Genomic DNA, 21,088 nt, shown 5'->3' with positions numbered 1-21,088 from the left:
GTCAAACACTAAACAATCAACAGATGTATCAGTAATGAAAATAAGTGTTATTTGCAGGTCCTTCTCTCTTATGACCATACATCTTTCAGTTAGAAGACACTGTTGTGCTACATCAGGTCACTATAGCAGAAATGTAAACCAGCATGACCTGGCCTCAGATTGTTCTGCTTTAATGGATGAGGTGCTTGTTGTCCCTGACACTGAACAATCTGTGGCTGCACTGAAACCACTACTCGCTATGAAAAGTAGTTAGAAAAAGAAAAGACACGCATAACAAAATACAATGATGGAAGGGAGAGAAGGTGTTGAGTTGGAGTCGTCTTACTGTGGTCAATGTAGAAGGTGCGTCCGTCTGAATGAATCCTTTCTTCCCATCCAGGCTGAAAAAAGCAAAGTCACCATTAGACTGCACTTTTAAACAGGCCATGCTCAAATAGTAACTCAGTGATAGTAAATCCATCCACTTGTTCCCCCTTTTGTTAACTTATGTTTGATTGAACTTGACCGACCATTAGAGGGTCCGAACACTGACTGCAAGCTCAATCAGACACCACAAAGGAAGTGAACGGATTTTCTCTCCTATTTGAGTCGAGGTCCGAGACGTCAGCGAGGAAGGGGTACGACAACAACATAAAAGGTTAAATCACCACTACGTTTTCAGACCACCACTGAGACGGTGACCACTCGGTGCAGAATCACAGGCCACACACATACTCGTACAGCAGTAGATTGAGTTTAAAGGGGGGGGGGAGCCGAGTTTGACAATGTGTCAAACGGGGTGAACCTACAGTATGTGTGTTCCTACGTATGCTGCTACTGCACCAGTGAATAGACCCGATTGAAAAGCTGATAACACATGCAGCCAGTTCCTTCCTCTAACGTACATATATAGCTCCTTTTAATCAACCCTGTTCTTCTCTTTCAGTCACGCTTGTTTGTTCTCCTTCCCTCTCGGAAATGCCAGATGATTCTCAAATTTGTGTTTGTATTTATAAAATATGTTCAGGTAAAGGGACTAATCCTATGCACTTAAAAAATAATTCACAGGTTCATTTTTATGCAACACACCACTCATCAAATCTCCTCCCCCCTAAGTGTCTCACTCGAACAAAGATCTGGGTGTTCCTCCAACCATAACAAAAAAGGGTTCTTTTCGCTGCATTGCTTTACCTTAAAAATCATCTGACCACTGTATGAAGCCTGGTTTCCGTGTTCAAATCAGTGTTATTTTTATTTAAAATGTAAGTATAGTATATGTTGTTCTTAAAGTTAGCCATTTCTATTGAATTTGAGGCTGTTTGGATCTTGTGTTTTATTATTTAGGTGGAGGCTTTAAATAAGCCCAATGGATTTTTGCCTCATTTCTTATGTTAGTGCATTATTAAAATGTGCAAAACCATTAAAACCAAACAATTTTTCCACTTTCCCAACTTGTCTATCTGTGCCTCGAACGCTGATACACATGGAGAGATTAAAGAGAACTGTGGGGAGCATCAATGTGATGCACAGAGAGAGGAAGTGGGGTAAATATACTGATGGAAATGAAGGGAGAGGTACAGCCAATCCATGCCGGTTATGAGAGAGAAAGAGAAAAGACAGAAAGAGAGGAAGAAGGAAAAATAAAGACAAGAAAAAAGCGCAAGGCTGTCTGCAGGCATTTTGACCAGACCGGACCAGACAGGAAGGAAGGCAGGCAGAGGGAGAGAGCACCAACCAACCTCCTCTGGTAGGAGCTGCCAAACAGACATGGCCAGGTGTAGAAGAAGAAGAAGAAGCATATATTAGATCCACCAGAACGGAGAGAGAAAAAGAGACAGAAAGAGAAAGAGGGAGAGAGAACACACACACATGCACACATCACACAAGCCTGTAGGATGTACACACCTATGAAGCCTTCATTAGTATAACAGCTAGTTTCAGTAACGTTTAGCCCACATTTCTCTTTGTCACACAGATAATAGAGCAGGTGGCAGACAGCCTTCACCTCCTAATTAGAGATCATCACTCAGCCTCCACACTCTCATCCTCCACAGTCACATTCTCCAACTGACACCCTCTTTTCTAACTGACAAAGAAATGTCTAATATAGTGTGATCATAAGATCTGGTCTCGTCTTTTTCAAAATCCACTTCATTTACATAGCTACAGATTAAACATGGACCATTTAGTGGAGGACATTTCACCCCAAAATCAAAATACATATTTTTTTCTTTTACCTGTAGTGCTATTTATGAAACTAGATGTATCTGGAACTGGAGGGATCTCAGCTCCAAAGCGCCACAAATACATTTCAAAAACCTCAACGGTATGAAACAACAGAAACTAAACGAAAATAGTACCTTCATGAAACTGCTCTGTGTATTATGTGCTTCTACTGTGACATCTTTGCAGCATTTATTGTTCAAAAGGGTCTTTATTTTTCTTATACTGCCCTTTTCACCCTCTGTCTGAACCCAGAGCCCAGTCTGCTATGATTGGTTAGCTGGCCGGCGCTGTTGTGATCAGTCAGCTGAGATGTGTGAAAATGTCCCGCCCCTTAGCCCGTAAAGCGTTACATAGTCATTATGTTACGGAATAAAATACAAAAGAGTCCAATGGCGGCGGTGGGTGTGGGGGGAGATGTCCCGCCTCTTATCATGTACAATGTGTTGGAGCGCTAGCCAATAGAAGCGCGAGTGTTACGTAGTGATGTCACTATGTTAAGGAAGAAAACAAAGTGTCCAATCGAGGCGCTTCAGGCAGGGGCGGGGGGGGGAGTGTCTTGGAGACTTAAGCCTTTGCTATTTACATGCACAAAAACCTATAGAACACACTAAAGGAAAGGAAAGCTCCAGAAAGCACAATAGGTTCTCTTAGTCATAATTTCTGGAAAGATACATTGCTGTAATTTTTTCTAAATAAATATTTATTTTGGCCACCTTGTTCAATTAGATTTGAGAGATGTAGATTGATAAATAGCACTAAAGGTAAGAGGAAAAACCTGTGTTATTGATTTGGGGTGAACTGACAAAAAATACATCTTCCAAAGTCACTTATATGCAACAAGGCAAATGACACAGTTTCTCATTTAAAGTTATCAAAGTAAAAAGCTAACACAGTTCCGGTAATCTGACTCAACACATAATAGAGTACTTTTCGTAACAACATGTTAATGAGTGAGGGAATGAGTGAGCAAAGCAGTTATTGGGAACTATGCGGCTGTTGTGGGCCAGAGGTTAAACATGCAGTGGTGTCATTGTGAGTGTACTTACAGGAAGAGGACCAAGTTCCCCGGGCTCCATTGAGGTCTTATTCCTCATGTGGACCGGATATTTCAACCTGGGGTCCTCCTGGTTATCAACAAAGGGAGGGATGAAAAGTGCAAATTAATTATTCCAAAACAGTTTGAAGAATGATATTGTATTAAACACAATTCCTTAGTCATAGAACGGTAACATAATGGACTGAAGTAAATGTCAAATTGGCTTTCCCACCACCAGGCGTCACTGCAACATGCTTAAAGAACAACGGTCACCACTGCCCTAGATCTTTAAGATTTTAAGTGTCTATTTAATAATTCAAACTGAACAAACAAGATATACTATAATCCACTAATCAAATGTAAAGCTTCATTTGATTTGTACAAATGATTCAGCTTTAATGAGCTAAATAAATTTGTACCGATGTGAACTCATATGTAATATAGTTGTTTCATTGTTTTTTTTCACGCAGCTGTTGATTTAGAGAGCAAATTCCTTAACATTTTAACCAAAGGAAATATTAATCATTAATTTGTTATGTTAATGATATATTTGCTTGAGTTTATATTATATTTACTTGGCGTGTGTTCCCTGTAGGACCAAACTAAATAGTTATTTTCTGGAAACTTTGTAGGAAACTGTAGGCAAATTACTGACATATAAAATAAAGCTTTGCCCTTCAAACATATTTAAAATAATATTAGCCTCAGGTACAGTTGAGCTGCAGCCTGTGACCACAGAGTATGTAACTCACCCAGGTGGTGACTCTGCTGTTGTGGTCGATAAAGAATGGCCGTCCGTTGGGGGCTATCCTCATCTCCCAGCCCGGGGGCAGGAAGCTCTGCTGGGTTTTGGGCTGTGATTTGGGGGAGCTGTAGGGCGACGGCTGGGGAGACTGCGGGTTGGACACGGTGTCTTTCACAGCCCTCCGCACCGGAATATTGTTGGCTCCCTGTAACCAAAAAGGAAAAATGAAGTATAATATTATCAGCCCTATATTTAAATCTAGCTGACTGACAGCCTGAAACAAAACAGAACTGATCCTTTGAAACACCTTGGTAGTTGCCTTGGTATTCTGTTGGAAAATACAATAGGATAAGAAAAGATTAAAAATAACATCACAATCGTGAACACAATATCACGTCTAAGACACCAGGGGTAAAGGGAGGGAACGCATCAACATGCAGCGCACTCCATGAGCCTGTCAAGCTGTCAATCCAAATGTCAAAACTAAAATTCTACAGATTCCAACCGATTCCCTGGATATTGCCTCTGAGATTCAATGTTGCAATAACAACATTTTTGTGGACTTGAACTCCTCTGTGGTTCCCTGGATGTAAAATCCCACAAAAGTAAGAGTCACAATTCTTAATTAAATCTATTTCTGGGGATAAGCGGAAACATTGCTCATCATTTTACTTCAGAAACCATTTGCCTAGAGAAAAAGCATCCTTAAAGCTTTAATGCAGTATTAAACAGACTGAAGTTACTTAGGCTAATGAGCGTTTCCAAATCACATTATTCCTCTGCAGTAATTACCACAGACTGATCTGATTTTACCAGGAGAAAAGCCTGCATTAATTAACCCCAGACCTCCCACCTCCTGTAGAATTTGTAATTAGGACTTTCAGCAACTTCCTTTCCCCTTAACGATGCTTTGCTATCACACAGGCACACACCTTAATTAAACCTTCTCCAGGTTCCCTCCCTTGATAGTAGCACCGAGTCAAGCCATTAAATGCAGTAAGAGGTCAAAGTGAGACGGTCTGTTTGTATTTATAGCTGCGCTGCATAATTAAAAGTTTGAGTGAAATCTACTTTGTATAGATGATAAATGTTCACAGACGACTTTGTGAAATGTTAGCCAAGTTTAAAATTTCAGCTGCTTTAAGTTTCAATGGTAAGTGTGCAGACCAGTCCCGACAAGCCTAAAGTTATGATAAGAGCATAACATCTGAAACTCAAGAATACTAGATTGTAATTATCCTAGGCAGTTTTCAGTATAATGTCACAGCCTTTGCAAAAAACAAAAACAAAAAGTGGAAATGTTTCAGTTTTTATCTAATTTCCTACAGTTAACACATTAACCAGCCAAGCGGTCTAAACCCCAAATTATTAAACCTCAAACCAATGAGTAAGAAACCAGCCTCGTTTATGAGAAATGTTTTGAAAAAAGCCAGGAAGAGATTAGATAAAACTGTTTAAAATTATTTTGTGATCTATTCCTGGTCAATCACACTTCATCATTTAAAAGCAGTGACTATTTGGGGTACGTTAACCATTTTCCAAAACGAAGCAAACATGGGGAACAGTCAACATTTCAAATGTGCAGTGGCTGCTTCACAGTAAAAGCCATCCACAGATGTTTGCTTGTCCCATGGCTTACTTTCATCACATTTGGTGCTAACATTGTACATTGTCTGTACATATTTGATGAACAATCAGGCGCTGCATCTCCAACAGAGCGGAGGAGCAGAAGCTAATGTCTACAATCTGATGCCCGGCCCGGTGTGACTGTGGAAGTTCATGTCGCAATGCAGAAAAATGCAGAAAGGTTTCCTAATGTTCCTTTAAGGTATTCACAAACGATGCCCTGTCTTACAAATCTATCTTCAATTACCCATGAGACCTTCTTTTTATTAGATTCTGTGGTTACCTTTGTGTTACTCTAATGGCCTCTGAATTCAAGCATATATTACGTTTCCAAAATCAATATCATTGATTTGGATATCCCCTGGTTTGCTTTAGCAAAATACAACAATGGTTTTTGACCTGTGATCAATTCAAATAATGCATTCATCCGGTGGTAACTGAATCTTCCATATTGTATTTACCCAGCCAGCATTTGTACTATTTATACACTAGGCTGCAGGATGTAACGCTGACTGCGCCACAAGTGCATATTCTTTACAACAAACTCATCATGAACAGCAAAGCTGGAGTAAGGCTCAGACTATTTCACATGGCTAGACAGTATGTAGAAAGAAAACCATCCTGATGAGAATAAAAAATGTGTCAAAATAATAGTATTTCCATGGTATTGTTAAAGATGAAGAGAAAGAAAAGCAGCATCAAGCCAGAATAAGCCTGAAAGAAGTATAGATGACAAAAGAATGGTGTAATATTAATGCAGGAAATGTGGGATTATGTGATACAGATGGGTGAGGATCTGGATTTGATCTTCTTAAAACGGATGGGAGTATAGGATTGCATTACAAGGAAGTGTGGAAGGGTAAAGATTGGAGGAAAGAGGAGATACAAATAAGTCCTTAGGGTGTGAAAAGAGGAAAAGGATGGAGAATTCTCACCTCCATGGGGGTGGATAGGGTGACAGTAGGGGAGCTGAGGCTACGAGGTCGTCGGACTTGGGGCTCATGGAGGTGGTTGTTGGAAGCATTGGAAGAGGAGGAGGGGGTGGGTGGGGGGGCCAGGGCCAGGGCCGAGGCTCCTCCTGGGGATGCTGCTGCTGCTGCTGCTGAGGTGCTGGCTCCGTCTTCAGTCAGCTGTCAGTGAGAAAAGCACTTTTAAGGTTAGGTGGGGTTAGAATAAGGCAATCAATGTTGTTGGCGTAGACAAATAAACTTGTTGTCATCATAGGTCATGCTGTCGGCTGATGCTTTTCTGCACCGGATAGGACTGGATGCAAGGTTTTCTCTTAGGGAAGTCATAATAAAAAGGTAAAAAGAGCATGGTTTGTATAGGCCCAAGAAGATAGTCAATTCTGTTGCTTTAAAGAAGTCATATTATGCTTTTCAGGTTCATTTGTGTATCCTGTGCTTCTGCTGTGACAAATTTGCGTGCTTTAATGTTCAAAAAGCTCTTTATTTTTCTCATACTGTCTGTGCTGCAGCACCTCTTTTCATCCTCTGTCTGAAACCAGAGCCCAGTCTGTTCTGATTGGTTAGCTGGAAGGCACTGTTGTGATTAGTCGACGTCTTAGAGATGTCCATACCCTTAGCCTATCACGTAAATTGTTTTGTAATGCTAACCAACAAAAACGCCAGTGTTATGTAGTGATGTCTCTGAAAATAAAAAATAGGAAAAATAGGAATCCAATCGAAGCGTTTAAGGCAGGGAACTTTGAGATCTTAGCCTTTGCAGACCATTTACATGCACAAAAACCAACACATTGCAATAAATGGAAAATCCCAAAAAGCAAAATAGGACCTCTTTAACTATTATGATTAAGAAGATGCATTTAGTAACACAATGTAATTCCAAAGTGTCACCTAAAAGCCTAACCCAAGTGGCTGGTACAGTGGGCCATGACTTTAACCCAAAAACAAAGTCATCTTTGTAAAATAAACCAGTGGCAGTATCCTCTCCTTCGGAGTAATAACACAAACAGATGAAAATCAGAGAATGAGAAGACCATGTGATGAAAGACAACAGATGTATAATATCATCAGCGGTGTTCTGATAAAAGCAGAGATGAGAGGAGGGATTTCAAAGAGGAGAGGCAATAAACATACACCCAGTCCCATGAAGCAGTCTGTGGAGCTGCTCCATTTGCAGACAGAAAGACAGGGGGAAGACGAGTGGAAAAACAGGGAAGAAATGGGAAAAGAAGTGGTTGCAGTTCCATGCCAGAGGTGACCACTACAGAGCTGCACTTCATCCAGAGTAGCACACAAAATGCTAGACAGGAGGAGGAAGACATACAATAAAGTTGCAGAAGAGGAAACCGGGCAGAGAGAACGACAGAAAAGGAGACTGAGGCTGCAGAGCTGGGTCTCTTTCCAGCATTCTTTATGGCTACACAGAGGAGAAACACAGGGGGAAAAGAGGTCCGATACACAGGCCATGACAGGGGCCTAGGAAAGGCCCGGTCCCATGCATAGAGTCCAGCTCAGCCTTCAGACCTGCTGTACCTGCACAATGGGCCTAGTCCACGTAGTGTTGCGGCTGTTATGGTTGACGAAATAAGTTCTTCCTTTGCCGTCCTTCCTCTCCTCCCATCCAGGGGGCAGGCCGGGGGTGGTCAAGGCGTAAGCAGTCGATGAGGGAGACTGGCCGGGTGTAGAGAGAGCAAAGCAGAGACAATTCATCAGTACAGGCTGGTATGTGTGTGGAGATGTGGAGGGATAAAATGGTAAAATCACAAGAGCTTTAAGTGATATTCCCCATTTCAGCTGCGCAGCAAAGACACAATGTAGGAAAAACAACAAGAGATGATGACTGGATACGATGTCAACCTGTGGTACTAAAATAAATAAATCATTATCCCTTTAATGAGTGAACTACTAACCATTTGTAGTATAAAGATGACTGAAATAGACAAATAGAACATTAACCCAGGTGATATTTTAGACAGGCAAGATAGCACCCTTAAACACAGGACACCAGAGTTGTCCTGAGCCGGACCAGGACATGTTTTAATGTATGGGTATCAGCTGATCAAAATCTTAAACTTTAAAGTACTCTACTGTGCTTGTCCACCACAGCTTGCTATTGTTGCAGCCTACTTACCTTCACCATGGATATATGTAATCTTGGGTTGTGTAAATGTAAAATATGAATTGAGTTGAGACACTGAGGATGGGATGCGAAGTTTACAGAGTTAGAGGTCTTAAACCCGTTAGTAGAAGTGTGAGTTGCTATAGTTACAACCAATCCAAGAGAGTGATACATCTTCTCTTAAATGCATAATTTCACCTCAGCTGGAGCCTTCTAAAGTGACACTTGTATTCTTATAATCTTAATAGTTTTTAACTGGGACCTCCAATATTTCGATCAAGCAGCTTGTGAAAAATAAGTTGTTTCAGATGATGTGGTGTTCAACCGTGATATCAATGTTTCAGGGACATATATTATCAATATTTAAAGTGAACACAAATCACACCGGGGACTGCTCTGATCTGAGACAAACAAAACCTTGATATCCCTTTTTGTCACATTTTTGTCACCAGAGGCCTTACTCAATATTGAGTAGCAGGTTGCTACATCAGGGGACAACACATGTGCACACACAGGTATTACTGTATCTAAGTGACAACTGCAGAACTAAATAAGGACTTTAGCACGTCACTACATCGCCAATAAGCAAACTATATAAAGACAGATTAATTCAACCATAGATGGCTTCTTCTGTCCCTTTCTGAAATGGTGTCATATTAGAGGGTTGATACAACTTTTTAAGTGACAATTTCAAGTACTTTTTAAGCAAGGTAAACCACAAATGTCTTAAAGACTTAATCGTGACCTTTAAATTGTCTATAAATGTAAAAAAGGTTTACAGAATTCCTTTATACATACAGCAATCAATGTGTTTTGTCATGTTGTTTATTTTACTAGATTTTCGTATTCACTTTTATTGTTCTATGATGATTACCCAATGCTTGTCTAGTCCTGCTCCAGTAGTGTGACAATGTTGAAAATCAAGCTTTTTTGTAGAGAATATTCAAATGTAAGCATACTCGAAACCTTGAAAAAATTGAAACAGTTAAAATTGTGAATGTTCTAAACCTTTAAGACTTTGTACAGACCCTGATCATTCATGAGAATTAAAAAAGAAAAATTGCCTTCTTGGATAACATAGTAGTGACAGTCAATATGTGGCTTTCTACCAGAGTGCAGGAATTTCTCTAAGTGACTCACTAGACAGGGACCTGGGTGGTGACTGGGGACTAAGAGGTGTACGACTGATTAGGTTTAAACTTTATTTAAACTGATATTACCATGGACTCCTCACCACCTGAGACTGTTTGAGCTCTCGTTCTTCTGGTCTGGGAGCCCTGCTGCTGGTAGATGACAGGGGAAGATGGTCTTTAGTTCACAGTATGGTATGTTTTCAATGCCAGGGTAGGAGGAGTTATGGGAAAGGGGGGAGTGTTTGTGCAGCAGTGAAGTGAGTAAGTGCTTATTCCAGAAAGGGGGGAGTTGATTCTCAGAGGAGGTCAGGAGTGACAGAAAGGGGGGGATTCATCCACGAAGCAAATGAGCTGTGAGGTTAATGGGGAGCAGGGTGGATCACAATTAATTTGTAAGTCACCTCAAGTTGTGATTGGCTGACATGATGACACAAAATAGCAAGGTCAGGACAACTTTTTGCTCTGTGTCCTGGACATTTTAGAGCAGCGGAAGGGAATTGCTGGGCTGAAGTTCAACGAATGGGCACCAAAAAGGGTTTGAATCTCAGAAAAAGTGTAAGAAATGATCAGATGCAAAGGGAGACAAATATATAGAATGCAGTTTCTTCCAAACAATCAAAGAGATTAGTGAAATGATATTTTCAATATAGCTCAACCAGCATTGCTTGACAAATACACTGTATGTGACATTTTCTAAACTACACAACCTGGAAGACATTTAACAACCTGATTTTCACTTAATGGTAATATCACTACCATCCCAATAACAAAACACAGCCGTTTAACTTCAGTAAAGAATGACCTCAATGTGGACATACATGCTCAGATCTGTATATTAGCCATTGTGATTTATAAAGGCAACACTCAGCCTCCAATCAAATAACTTTGGCAATATTCAATATTTTTATCATTGTCAACAAATCTGAAGACCAAAACCAATACTTAATTGAAAATACTAACATATATTGTGTCTGAAGCAAAAGCTTGACATACAGAAGCATATTTGATTGTGTTGTGGACCTGTGTTGTACTAAAACTATTTAAGAAACAACATCATCAATTAGCCAATGTTCATGTTCATGACCATGAACACAGACAGTGTAGTTCATTATGAGACAATCCCCAATACACTAAACTGCTTCTGTTAATACTCGCAACAGCACTCAATGTGTATTTATCCATGACTGAAAATAGTCCTGAGCAAAAACACTATTCCCTCTTGTTTGAATGTCATAAAAACTACATATGGCAGCTTTTTTGAGGAGATAACTTGGCCTTTTTTCATGAAACTACATATTTATGATTTGTCTATCTTCAATAGGAACCAATGGGTTTGATGATATGTGCCATAGACAGATGTAGGTCAATAAGAAATAATTGAATGACAGATTAACATTCTGTTGGTTTTGGTCTTTTTATGAGAATGACAAAAATATGAAATAATACCACCCTATTCCTTTGATGATAACTAACTTGTTGCCACAGGTGGAGGCTACCTTTATCCATGGACAATGTCATATTCATTGGGCTGCCTACACACACACCTAATATCATTAGGAATTGTGGAACTGTAACTGACCTTCCCTTTGTCCTGGCTATAACACATGCTGATTATATTTCTTGACGAGCCTCGTGTATTCCAGTACTAAACTAATCATTCATGGGAAAGGCTGACATCAGCACCTGTACTTTTCCTTGGCTTGACAATTCCAAGCTCACTGCTGTGACTCAGCCCTGTGACAAACATCTGACTCAGATCGTGTGACATGTTTCTCGAGCCGAAACCCCACTGATGCTATGACTCAGGAGGACTCTCTGTGGATTGTTTCATCTGATGTGGTTCTGTCCCTAATTTCACTTGGGAATGATTTCTGCTGGAATGGTCATTCTGCTGGCAAACAGCTGTAACACCAACATTCATAGAACACATAAAAACACTGCTGCGAGTGAATCACAAAGGGCAGCGAGTAATAGTGGGAGGAAGAGGTGTGGTAATCCTACAGAGGCGAGAAGAAAAGGAAGAAACAGCCAAATCGAAGAAGCATAGAGAGCGGGAAGGAAAGGTGAGGAGGAAGCGCAACACGAGGCTAGTGCGAAAGTGGACATTTTTAAATGCGAAGAAGAGCAAAGGAGGTGATTTTGAGTGTGCTACACCAACAGCACTGCAACATGCCAAGAAAAGGGAGGGAGTCAAGAAGATGGAGAAAAAAGGTGGGGGTTTAGAAATATGTACCATAAGAGGAGCAGCCTGGGCCTGTTCACTGACACCATCCGTCATACTGGAGGACCGGAGTCTGTTTGACAGCTGGTTCTGCTATAAAAAAGAAAGCAGGAAAATAAAATAAAACACTTACACCATTAAGTCATTTAAATGTGGAGTGATTGAGGTTTTTATTACAGGAAATTGCAGTCTCACCAGAGCAGAGCTGGGCCCCGGCAATTCGCCGTTGGTTTCGGGAGTGAGCGTCAGCCTCAGATTTAAATCTTCAGAGAAGTCCTGGGTGACGGGTGTCGACGGTAGTTGCGGGGGCAAGATGTTGGAGGGGCCGGGCAGCGGCTGGGCCTGGCTGTCGCTCGGATCCTCCTCTGTGATGAGCTCCCAGGACTAGGGGGTTAACAACGAGACGTGGACATGAAACAATAATAACATTTCGGTGACCTTATCACTGGAGGCAGCTGAGGCTCAGTATGTGTATGATGCGTGCGCGCGCGTGTGTGTGTGTGTGTGTATGTATATTCCTCTCTCACATTGTCTAAGTCTCTGGGCTCCATGTGCTCGTTCTCTAGGTCTTCACTGATGTGGCGCCTCGAACGGAAAACACGATGTGCTTCCTGATGGATCTGCCGCTGCTGATTATCACTCTCAGTCTCTGAAATCACATCCCTGAAGGAGAAGAAGTCGTTTCATACAAAAGAAAGTGTTACTATAGGAAGTCACAAAATGAATGCTAAGAAACTTGCCCTGAAAATGTGATTACGGCATTATTGCTGCCATGTAAATGAAAACAGAAGAAGCTTTAAATAGATGGAGGTAGTATTACAGTCAAATTACCTTAAATAACTCAAACCCAGATTCATTCGTACAGAAAATGGATATATATATTTTTGTAATAAAGTGAACACATATGTGAATTTATATGTTGTGCAAAACTAAGATTTCCTCGTATAACCAAAGCAGGAATATATTCTACAACAACAAGAGAAAGAAATAAACCAGTCGTACATGTTTGAGGGCCGTTTCCACTGTGTACTGCGGTTGTTGTGGTTGACGTAGTAGGTGCGTCCAAGGTTGTCCACCTTCTCCTCCCAGCCGGGGGGCAGCGGAGGGAGCAGCTGCTGGGGTCGCTGGGAGCCCGAGTCAGCGGACTCATCCCATCCCTGAAAGAGAAAGTTCAGACCGTTTGACACGAGGCCGGATGAGTAACTCAGTGCTAAATCGCGGTCACAGATATCCCAGTGAGCTGACAGCTTGTCAGACACTCATGAACTTCTGATTTAAGAGGGGACTCAAGCATGGAAACACATTAAGGATGGTGGATTCACTTGTAGCTGGTTAGAACATGTTGCTGTGTTGTGGTTTAAAAAGTATTTGTTAGAATATAAAGATGGTTGTTTTCGGTTTGACAAACTGTTTGCCAATATCTCCTTGACCACAAGATCTAAGACTGCGCTAATGTCCAGTGACATAGCACTACAAGTATTTACATTTTGAGGATACGTAAGTAGAAACCATGATAAATACTGAGCTGTTGTGGAGGTACAGAAAGACAAGACGTTTTCTGCTAAAGTCACAATATCTTTGAAGCCTTTCACTGTCTGAAAATGTCTAGCACTCTTCTACAAGAAATCCACACTTGAACACACAAAGTAAAAGAGGAGAAGCTCATATTTCTCTAAATAACAGGCAGTATTGTAAATGGGTTTTCCATACCCTGACCTGGATAAGACTTTCACCAGATTCTGGCAGCAAGCTACTGTCCAAATTCTTAAAGAGAATAATAAAAAGACGAGCCATCCTTTCTCCTCTCACCCTAAGCAAAAAACACAGTTCTATTGGTCAGAGTCTCACTTTCATTTTTAGGCTTGGATGTGTGTTTTCTTTGAGTAGAAGGAAGAAATAAAACTAGATTCTGGTTTGGCTTCATGTTATTTTGAACAAGAGAGTGAAAAGCATGCCTTGGGTAATGCTAAGTCAGCAGTTAGTAGCCAAGTCCTTACCTCAGCCTCCTCCCTCATGTCTCCAGGCTCTTCCTCAGGTCCTCCAACTTTGGGCAGATAGGCCATCTTCAGACGCAGATAACCCTTCACCCTGGACTTGTGACTAGAAGGATAAGAAGAAATGCACCCTCTTAAAAAAAGCACATCAAAACCAGGTGGTCTGCACCCTCAGAGCCCTTATTAGGCTAAAATTGAGAAATGCAGGGGAGTTTCCAAACTGCCTATTAGCACCAACTGCTCTTTCACCTTCAGTGTTCAACTGACCGTCACATGAACTTACTGCTTTCTTGAGACATCAGTCAGTGTAATAATCTTTCAATGGCAACTCAAATTGCTTAGGGGTGAAGACTCGGACACAATTTAACTAAAGAAGTTACGTTACTGGTATCCAATTTCACATCCCGTGAGTCACGTCCAGCAGAAACTGACCTTCTGGGCCGCAACAGGAAGTCTTTAAACGTGTAGGGCCGCTCCATGGCAGGGTCCTCTGTCTGCAAATGAAGAGGAGGCATTTGTTGACGCTAATCAATTGAACACACAAACAAATACACATGTTCGACAGGTTTAAAAATATATTGAGTGATGATTTGACGGCCATCCCAGGATCATTACGCAACAGGGAGCTTCTCCTGTTACATATGGAACAGCAGAGAGGTTTTTTGTTATTCAAAGCAATCTCACACTTCTCTCCACGGGCCAAACCAGTCCACAATGACTGCTCACCACAAACAGCTCTGTGAAGCACCACCGAATCAGCCAGTTTTTTATATCAAAAGTACAACCTCATTATAATTTGAGATGTGGTGAAACTCCAAGAAACAAACTGTCCGTCAAATCGTACAGTAGGAATAAGGAATTGGTTTCAAGCTTTGTAGATAATGCATCTAATTGATTGTTTAAACACATTGCTGTTTAAAGTCTGAAACAACATGATATCTACCTTATGTGTGACTCATAAATCAAGGTACGAGCTGGCATAAAGTTTCATGTCGTATGGTGACATTTTTTCACTAAGTTCAAGCTGGTAAAAGGCAAATGTAGCTACCAGATTTCTTCAGATGATTCAGTATTGCTGAAGGCAAGAACAGTGATGACTAGTAATGTCCAGTAACTATGAATAAGTCTTCCTATAACACATAGTCATTCAAATAAATCGAATAAAAACACACCAAAAATCACATCATCTGTATAAGCATAGCAGTAGCTTCTTCATGCTCAGTTTATTATTTTAAAGGCTAAAATAAGATTTCCAGCCCCAGGAGCAAATATCCTCTAGGCCTAAGTCTCTCAACATGACTCAGCTGAGGCTTTTATCTTCTGCTAATTTTCCTGAGCTTATGGGAGTCAAAAGGGACATTAATAATTAACCCGGACACCTTTTACTGAAATGCATTTTAGGTTACAGAACTCCAGAGAGCCTCATCAAGTCTGACAGTACAGTCTCAGATGAGTTGAGGAGGCGAGAATGATGAGTTTATTGGAGCCCTTTTCTTACATCCAAACTAAACTCTGCATGTTATTGATTGTCGAAGTTTGAATCTCACAGAAGTCCAGTTTTCAAGCGAGTCAATTTGATGAGTGTAGGTCTTTTGCATTAGCTGTGAGGCTGCCCGCAGGATACCCTCCTCTGTTTATATTCCAGACATTCTGCTTTCCATTTCTAACAAGGAGTGTGCTGTTTCGTCACATCAACACACTACTTGTGAGGCTAGCACTTTCTCACACAAGAGAAGCACACACAAGCACACTTTTTGTCTGACCTTGGCAGAGGTTATTCAGACCGAGCTAAATTGTAGATAAGAAACAGCCGAGTATGCGAAAACACTGATATAACGGTCAGTCAGTCAAAACACTCACATGCAGACATAAAAAGAAATGCAAATAACTCACCGGTAAATGACTGAGAGGAACATCAACCTGTCCCAGGAAATCATCTCTGGTCTGGGAAAGGAAACAAAGAGGTCACCTTCAGCAGCTTGATTTTAGAATTAGCATTTTTTCATTAGTGCGACTGGGGAATACCAACATTTTCAGCAGGGGGAAGAGAGGGGGGAAACCACAATGAACCACCAGAAGGTCCAGCAGCATTTTGTGTTTAAATGTCACAAAGAGTGAAAAATATATAATTTAATGGACAGCCCCATCCAGAAATCACTTCTAGCCTTTTCTATGAACACCTGTAGTAATCTGTGAATCTCATATGGAGGTGAAATTATGTTTGAGCAATTTTATACCACATATTGTGTAACAAAAAAAAAGAAGAAGTCATACAATATTTGCTCTAGTATTAGGCAAAAATGCTTTCTATTTTCTCTACCACAAGTGTTCATTGCAAAAGGCTCAGTATGGGATTGTATTTATGAATAGGTGTTTAGTTTCATTTGATAGGAGAAGAACCCGTGAGCCCAGCAAGGAAAAACAACACCCACTGCCACCAGATTGAAGCAAAGTCAGCAGGACAGAGGGAGTGAAGGATAGAGGTGCCAACAGGGGAGAACCAGGGAAGGATTGTGTTTCAGATTCAAGAAGCCCGTAGATTTGTCCATCCTTTTCGTCGTAATTAATGCAGACTGAGAGGAAAAGGGGGAGTGTGACGGATGATCGGGCTATACAGCAGCAGCCTCCAGTATGATTACCTGTGTGAGATGGAAAAGGCCATTCTTGGAAGTAGCCTGTGAGTGGGACACAACTGATTTAGACAACAGGCAATACCTAACAATGATGTTTGTTTGAAGTCTCTGGTGTGACAGGAAAGGCTGAGTTGAAACAATGCGTGGCACTTCTATTAGTGCACTGTTTCTCAGTTTGAGTTACGGTCCACCAGTGGATTGTGGGGAATTTCACAGCAACCTGGTCGTCTGCTGTGCTGCACACATTTAGTTTATTTCTTTCTTATGTTTTAATATAAAATACAGGACATTACATTACATGTCATTTGTTAGACGCTTTTATCCAAAGCGACTTACATGCTCAACACTGTGGGCAATCCCCACAGGAGCAATTTGGGGTGAAGTGTCTTACCCAGGGACACATCGACATGCTGACTGCAGTGGGAATCGAACTTGCTATGCCCTGATTCGAAGTCCAGCACACTATCCACTGAGCCACAGCCTCCCTTGTGCTTTTCAATGTGCTGTAATCTATAAAGTAGCTTCACGGCTGCACAAAGTAGCACAGTCAAAGAACCTCAGTATTGAGCTCATATCGGTCATATCGTCTTGATTTGACAATGATATGTCATGTTACTTATGGCACCTTTTTTTAAATTTGAGTCAGTAAAAAAAAAAAAGGTTCAAAACCACTTATTAAGTCCTTAAGCAAATCTAGTCTGGTGTTAATTATTAAGGTATACAGCAATCACAGTGTTTTTGTTCAATCTGATTAACAGACCTGGTTTTTCTTGGTGAAAGTTCACAAATAAGTCACATAAAAAACACAAAGTAATTAATGCACAAGCACGTACACAGGTCACTCTCTCTCTCTCTCTCTTTCACACACACACACACACACACACAAATCCAAACATCTCACAGACATGACATATCAACAAAGTCTAAATAATATCTTCTTGGAAATGTTATGCTATGTTATCCCAGTATCTGCTTTCATTTCCCAAACCAACAACACAATTAATTAACTTCTTGCGTAACCATTGCGCATGTCCGGTAGTATTACACTATCACATGAGTTGACTTACAACCTACAATTTACATTTATTTTGAATCACTTAGTTGTACCGTTTTATAAATAAAGTTCAGAAAAACACTCAATGCTGCAGAGATGTTTTCTAACCAGATAAGACTTTAAGGACCGACGATGCTCGATCCTTCAAAACGTAGTGGCACTGTGGCGTGCTTCCTATGGGATAGTCAGTAGAATTGGCACCATCCCATGGGGGATATGTACTCTTGGGACAAACGGCTGTTTTTTTCTGTCCTTAACAATAACAAGCGTTTTAAGCTGTGGGTATGTGTATGCAGAGGGATATAATTGCAGAGTCATCAAAGGGTCACAGTTGAGCCTGCAGCTGCCTCCCAGGGCCAGGTTACACTCAGAGAGGGAGGGAGTCGCTGACGACCAACAGAAGGAGGGACCCAGAGTGAAAGAGACAGATGAAGGATCGTAAAAGTAGCTCAAAAAAGTAAGAGAATAAAACTGAAATATGTCAGTTCACCCATCAAACTTACATCTCACGTAGTTGTCTGCAGATATGTTTGGGGTTTTATATATCCTCCTTTGGGATTTCCACCTCAACCCCAGTACAATAGGGGTGAATGCAAGTGGATTTGTGATTTATAAGAAGTGCAATGAGACATTTAAGACATTCACAACAACATTCCATCAGAAACAATAGGCCTCATTCACTAACCATTCTTAAGAATAAACAAACTTCAACAGTTCTGCAGTGCTCCACCCAATTTGGACTGAACCCTCTTAACTTTAGATTTGAGAGATGGGAACCTGAAGTGCAAAAATTCTAACTCCTGCAGCACTCTAGGACCCTGCGCTCTAAGAGCAAAACAAATGTTCGTTTCTACTACTTTGCTTCTATTCTCCGAGTATTGTCCTAAACCTGCCCGTAGCATGCCGCCTCGATATAAACGTCACCCATCTCACCCAGCAGATACAGTAACATGTACAGACTTGTCAGACCCCTGTAACCTAAAATAGCCATAATGGACAGTTAGCGCCATTAATCAATAGCACAAGTAGGCTAAGTAATATGTGTTGGTTAAATAACTTTTGATGTCTAGCTAGCAAAATAGAAAACTCAATCTCCCTGCAGCGACCCAACCATGGTGAAAGTGTAATGGTTGTTGAGTGACCATTGTTGTGCCAATGTTTACATATTGCTTAATTTAACAGATTTGGGTCTTCTTTTAAACAATAGATACTCCTTTTGTTTAGCTCTGAGCTTCTCCGCTGGTTCACCCTTCTCCCCGCCAAAAGACCTTTGACACACCGCTTTAGGCCACTGGCCCAAACATAGCCCACCCATTCTTACACATGAACTAAGAACAGAAATAAAAATGGAAATAAAACTGGCCTCTGCACACATCATCTTGCCCGCATTTAGCAATGCTAACTGTAGTTGCCCTGAGCTGCCAAGAACATGTTTATGAAGAGGTGGTAACAGACAGAGTTTATGACATACAGAAACCTGGAGCGGGTCCAGGCTGGCACTGAAGTGAGAAAAGGTTCTCTCAACTACTCGACAGTCTCGCTGCTGACACACAGAATTACAATGCCATGCATTGTAACCAAGATCAGGGCTGACCCTCTGCAAACAATAGCAATTAGAAACCCTCATCAATGATACTGGACCAAAATAAAAAGAGAACCCCCCACTCATCCATCCAGAATCCAGTCTCAGGTAAATATAGCCAGCCCAGTGGCCTGCAAAAGCTCTTTGTGAATGACGTTGAGGCAGGGCCGTAACGAGGGCATGGCACTGTGGCATAGCTGTCTGCAGCTAGTCTCTCTGGCACACACACACAAAACACACACCCGTAGTATCCCATGCACGACTCTAAAAAGGGGGCACACAAACTCTAGGCTACCAGTTGGGGAAGACCCGTCATTATGGTCTAAATGAGGATTTCCTTGTTGCATGAGAAAAGGGAATGCCCTGGGGTAACACAACACCAAGTCTCTTTAAAGAAAGGGGAAAGTTGATGTGTGGAATGCATTCAATTATGGTGGTCAAACATAACACTTCACATCTATTAAAAATGTAAATGCTCGAGTGGAGAACAGCCAATATTAGCAAGCCTCTATGAGAAAAACAGAAATATTTTGTCTAAAGTTTATTTTGGATTTAAAGTTAATGGTCAGGATGCAAGAGAACAGTAACTGGCTTATCATGATGTTTATCATGTAATAAAAGCCTGGTGAAGGCCCTAGGGCACTGTGGCACACTACAACGGTATTAATTGAATCTCCTTGTTGTGGTAGATATTAATTTTGTGTTCAGTGACAGTATTAAAGATGCCATGAGGATTCTTCTCAAGCAAAAGCATTGGGAAACAAAATTGTCAAGACTGTATAAGTGTGAGGCAGGCACAATAATTAAGTTTCTGTTTTAGAAACGCCTACTATGTACTTCTAGTAATCCTGTTATATTTGATGACATCCTGAATGGGTATTAGTCAAGAGCTGCATGAGAGAAGTGTGGTACAGAATGTACTTGAGAGGAAAGCTGCAGATGATAAGTCAGGTAATATGACACACTAATTAAAAAGTGAAACCTTTAGATCTGTTTTTCTCCCGAAGTTTGAGCTGCACATGGGGGAAGAACAGACAGAAACATAACAGGACTTTTAAAAATCAAAGATTCTGAAGGCTTGTCCAACTTTTGATCGTAGAAATGACATCTTTAGTTGTTAACCACTTGTGGAGCAGCTGCGAGGATACGGATCCATAGCAGCCTAGAGCCAAGGAAGACATGCCGCCTCCCGCTCTCAAAATCAACAACCACACTAGAAACAGACTAAAGATAGAAACAGCCAACTCTCAAAGAGCACTGGCTGCAGTTAAGGGTATTACCAAACTTAAGTATCACATTTCTGTGGAACAGAAGACAACAAGTGCAGTGAATTGGCTGATGTGTGTAAAACCTCAAACGCCTGTGGTTTTAAAGTGAAAGAAAGCCAGTGTCTGTGTTTGTGTCATTTAGCTTGAGAACCGTGTCTGTGCTTTTCACTTCCCAAAATGTCACCACCCTCTTCCTGCAACATACGGAGCTCTTCTCAACTTGGCTTGATTCAGAGTGACAAATGAGATACTAAATGTGTGAGGCATCGTCCAACATTTACCCAATTTAGGTTCCTGAATCTTATTTGTTATACCCATGGCCCTACTTAATGCATACTCCCTCTTTTGGCAAGACAACATTCAAGCTATCATGTGTTCAACTAAATGTCACATGAGTAAGTTGACCTATCCACTGTTATTGTTTATGATTAATTCGGAAAGTGATATCTTCATCATCACAACTATAGATTGTGCACATCTCATTGTTAAATGCCATTACAAAATTAA

At 41.0% G+C, this 21,088-nt stretch overlaps 1 protein-coding gene across 1 annotated transcript in view; it reads right to left on the bottom strand.

Moving 5' to 3' along the window:
* nedd4l (NEDD4 like E3 ubiquitin protein ligase) overlaps positions 1-21,088 on the bottom strand; it is a 54,512-nt gene that overhangs the window by 8,817 nt on the left and 24,607 nt on the right. The window contains exons 7-19 of the mRNA XM_079659947.1: positions 15,938-15,988; positions 14,477-14,538; positions 14,048-14,150; positions 13,053-13,207; positions 12,578-12,713; positions 12,246-12,434; positions 12,063-12,143; positions 9,917-9,979; positions 8,111-8,248; positions 6,548-6,742; positions 3,994-4,191; positions 3,252-3,329; positions 326-380 (exon numbers count right to left, since the gene is read on the bottom strand). Coding sequence (XP_079516073.1) covers positions 326-380; positions 3,252-3,329; positions 3,994-4,191; positions 6,548-6,742; positions 8,111-8,248; positions 9,917-9,979; positions 12,063-12,143; positions 12,246-12,434; positions 12,578-12,713; positions 13,053-13,207; positions 14,048-14,150; positions 14,477-14,538; positions 15,938-15,988 — 1,504 coding nt within the window. The remainder of the gene's footprint in view (positions 1-325; positions 381-3,251; positions 3,330-3,993; positions 4,192-6,547; positions 6,743-8,110; positions 8,249-9,916; positions 9,980-12,062; positions 12,144-12,245; positions 12,435-12,577; positions 12,714-13,052; positions 13,208-14,047; positions 14,151-14,476; positions 14,539-15,937; positions 15,989-21,088) is intronic.

The sequence above is a fragment of the Notothenia rossii genome, assembly GCF_949606895.1.
Source record: "Notothenia rossii genome assembly, chromosome: 11".
Lineage (NCBI taxonomy): Eukaryota > Metazoa > Chordata > Actinopteri > Perciformes > Nototheniidae > Notothenia > Notothenia rossii.
The sequence above is the reverse complement of the archived record's forward strand: the minus strand, read 5'-3'. Positions and strand labels throughout refer to the sequence as shown.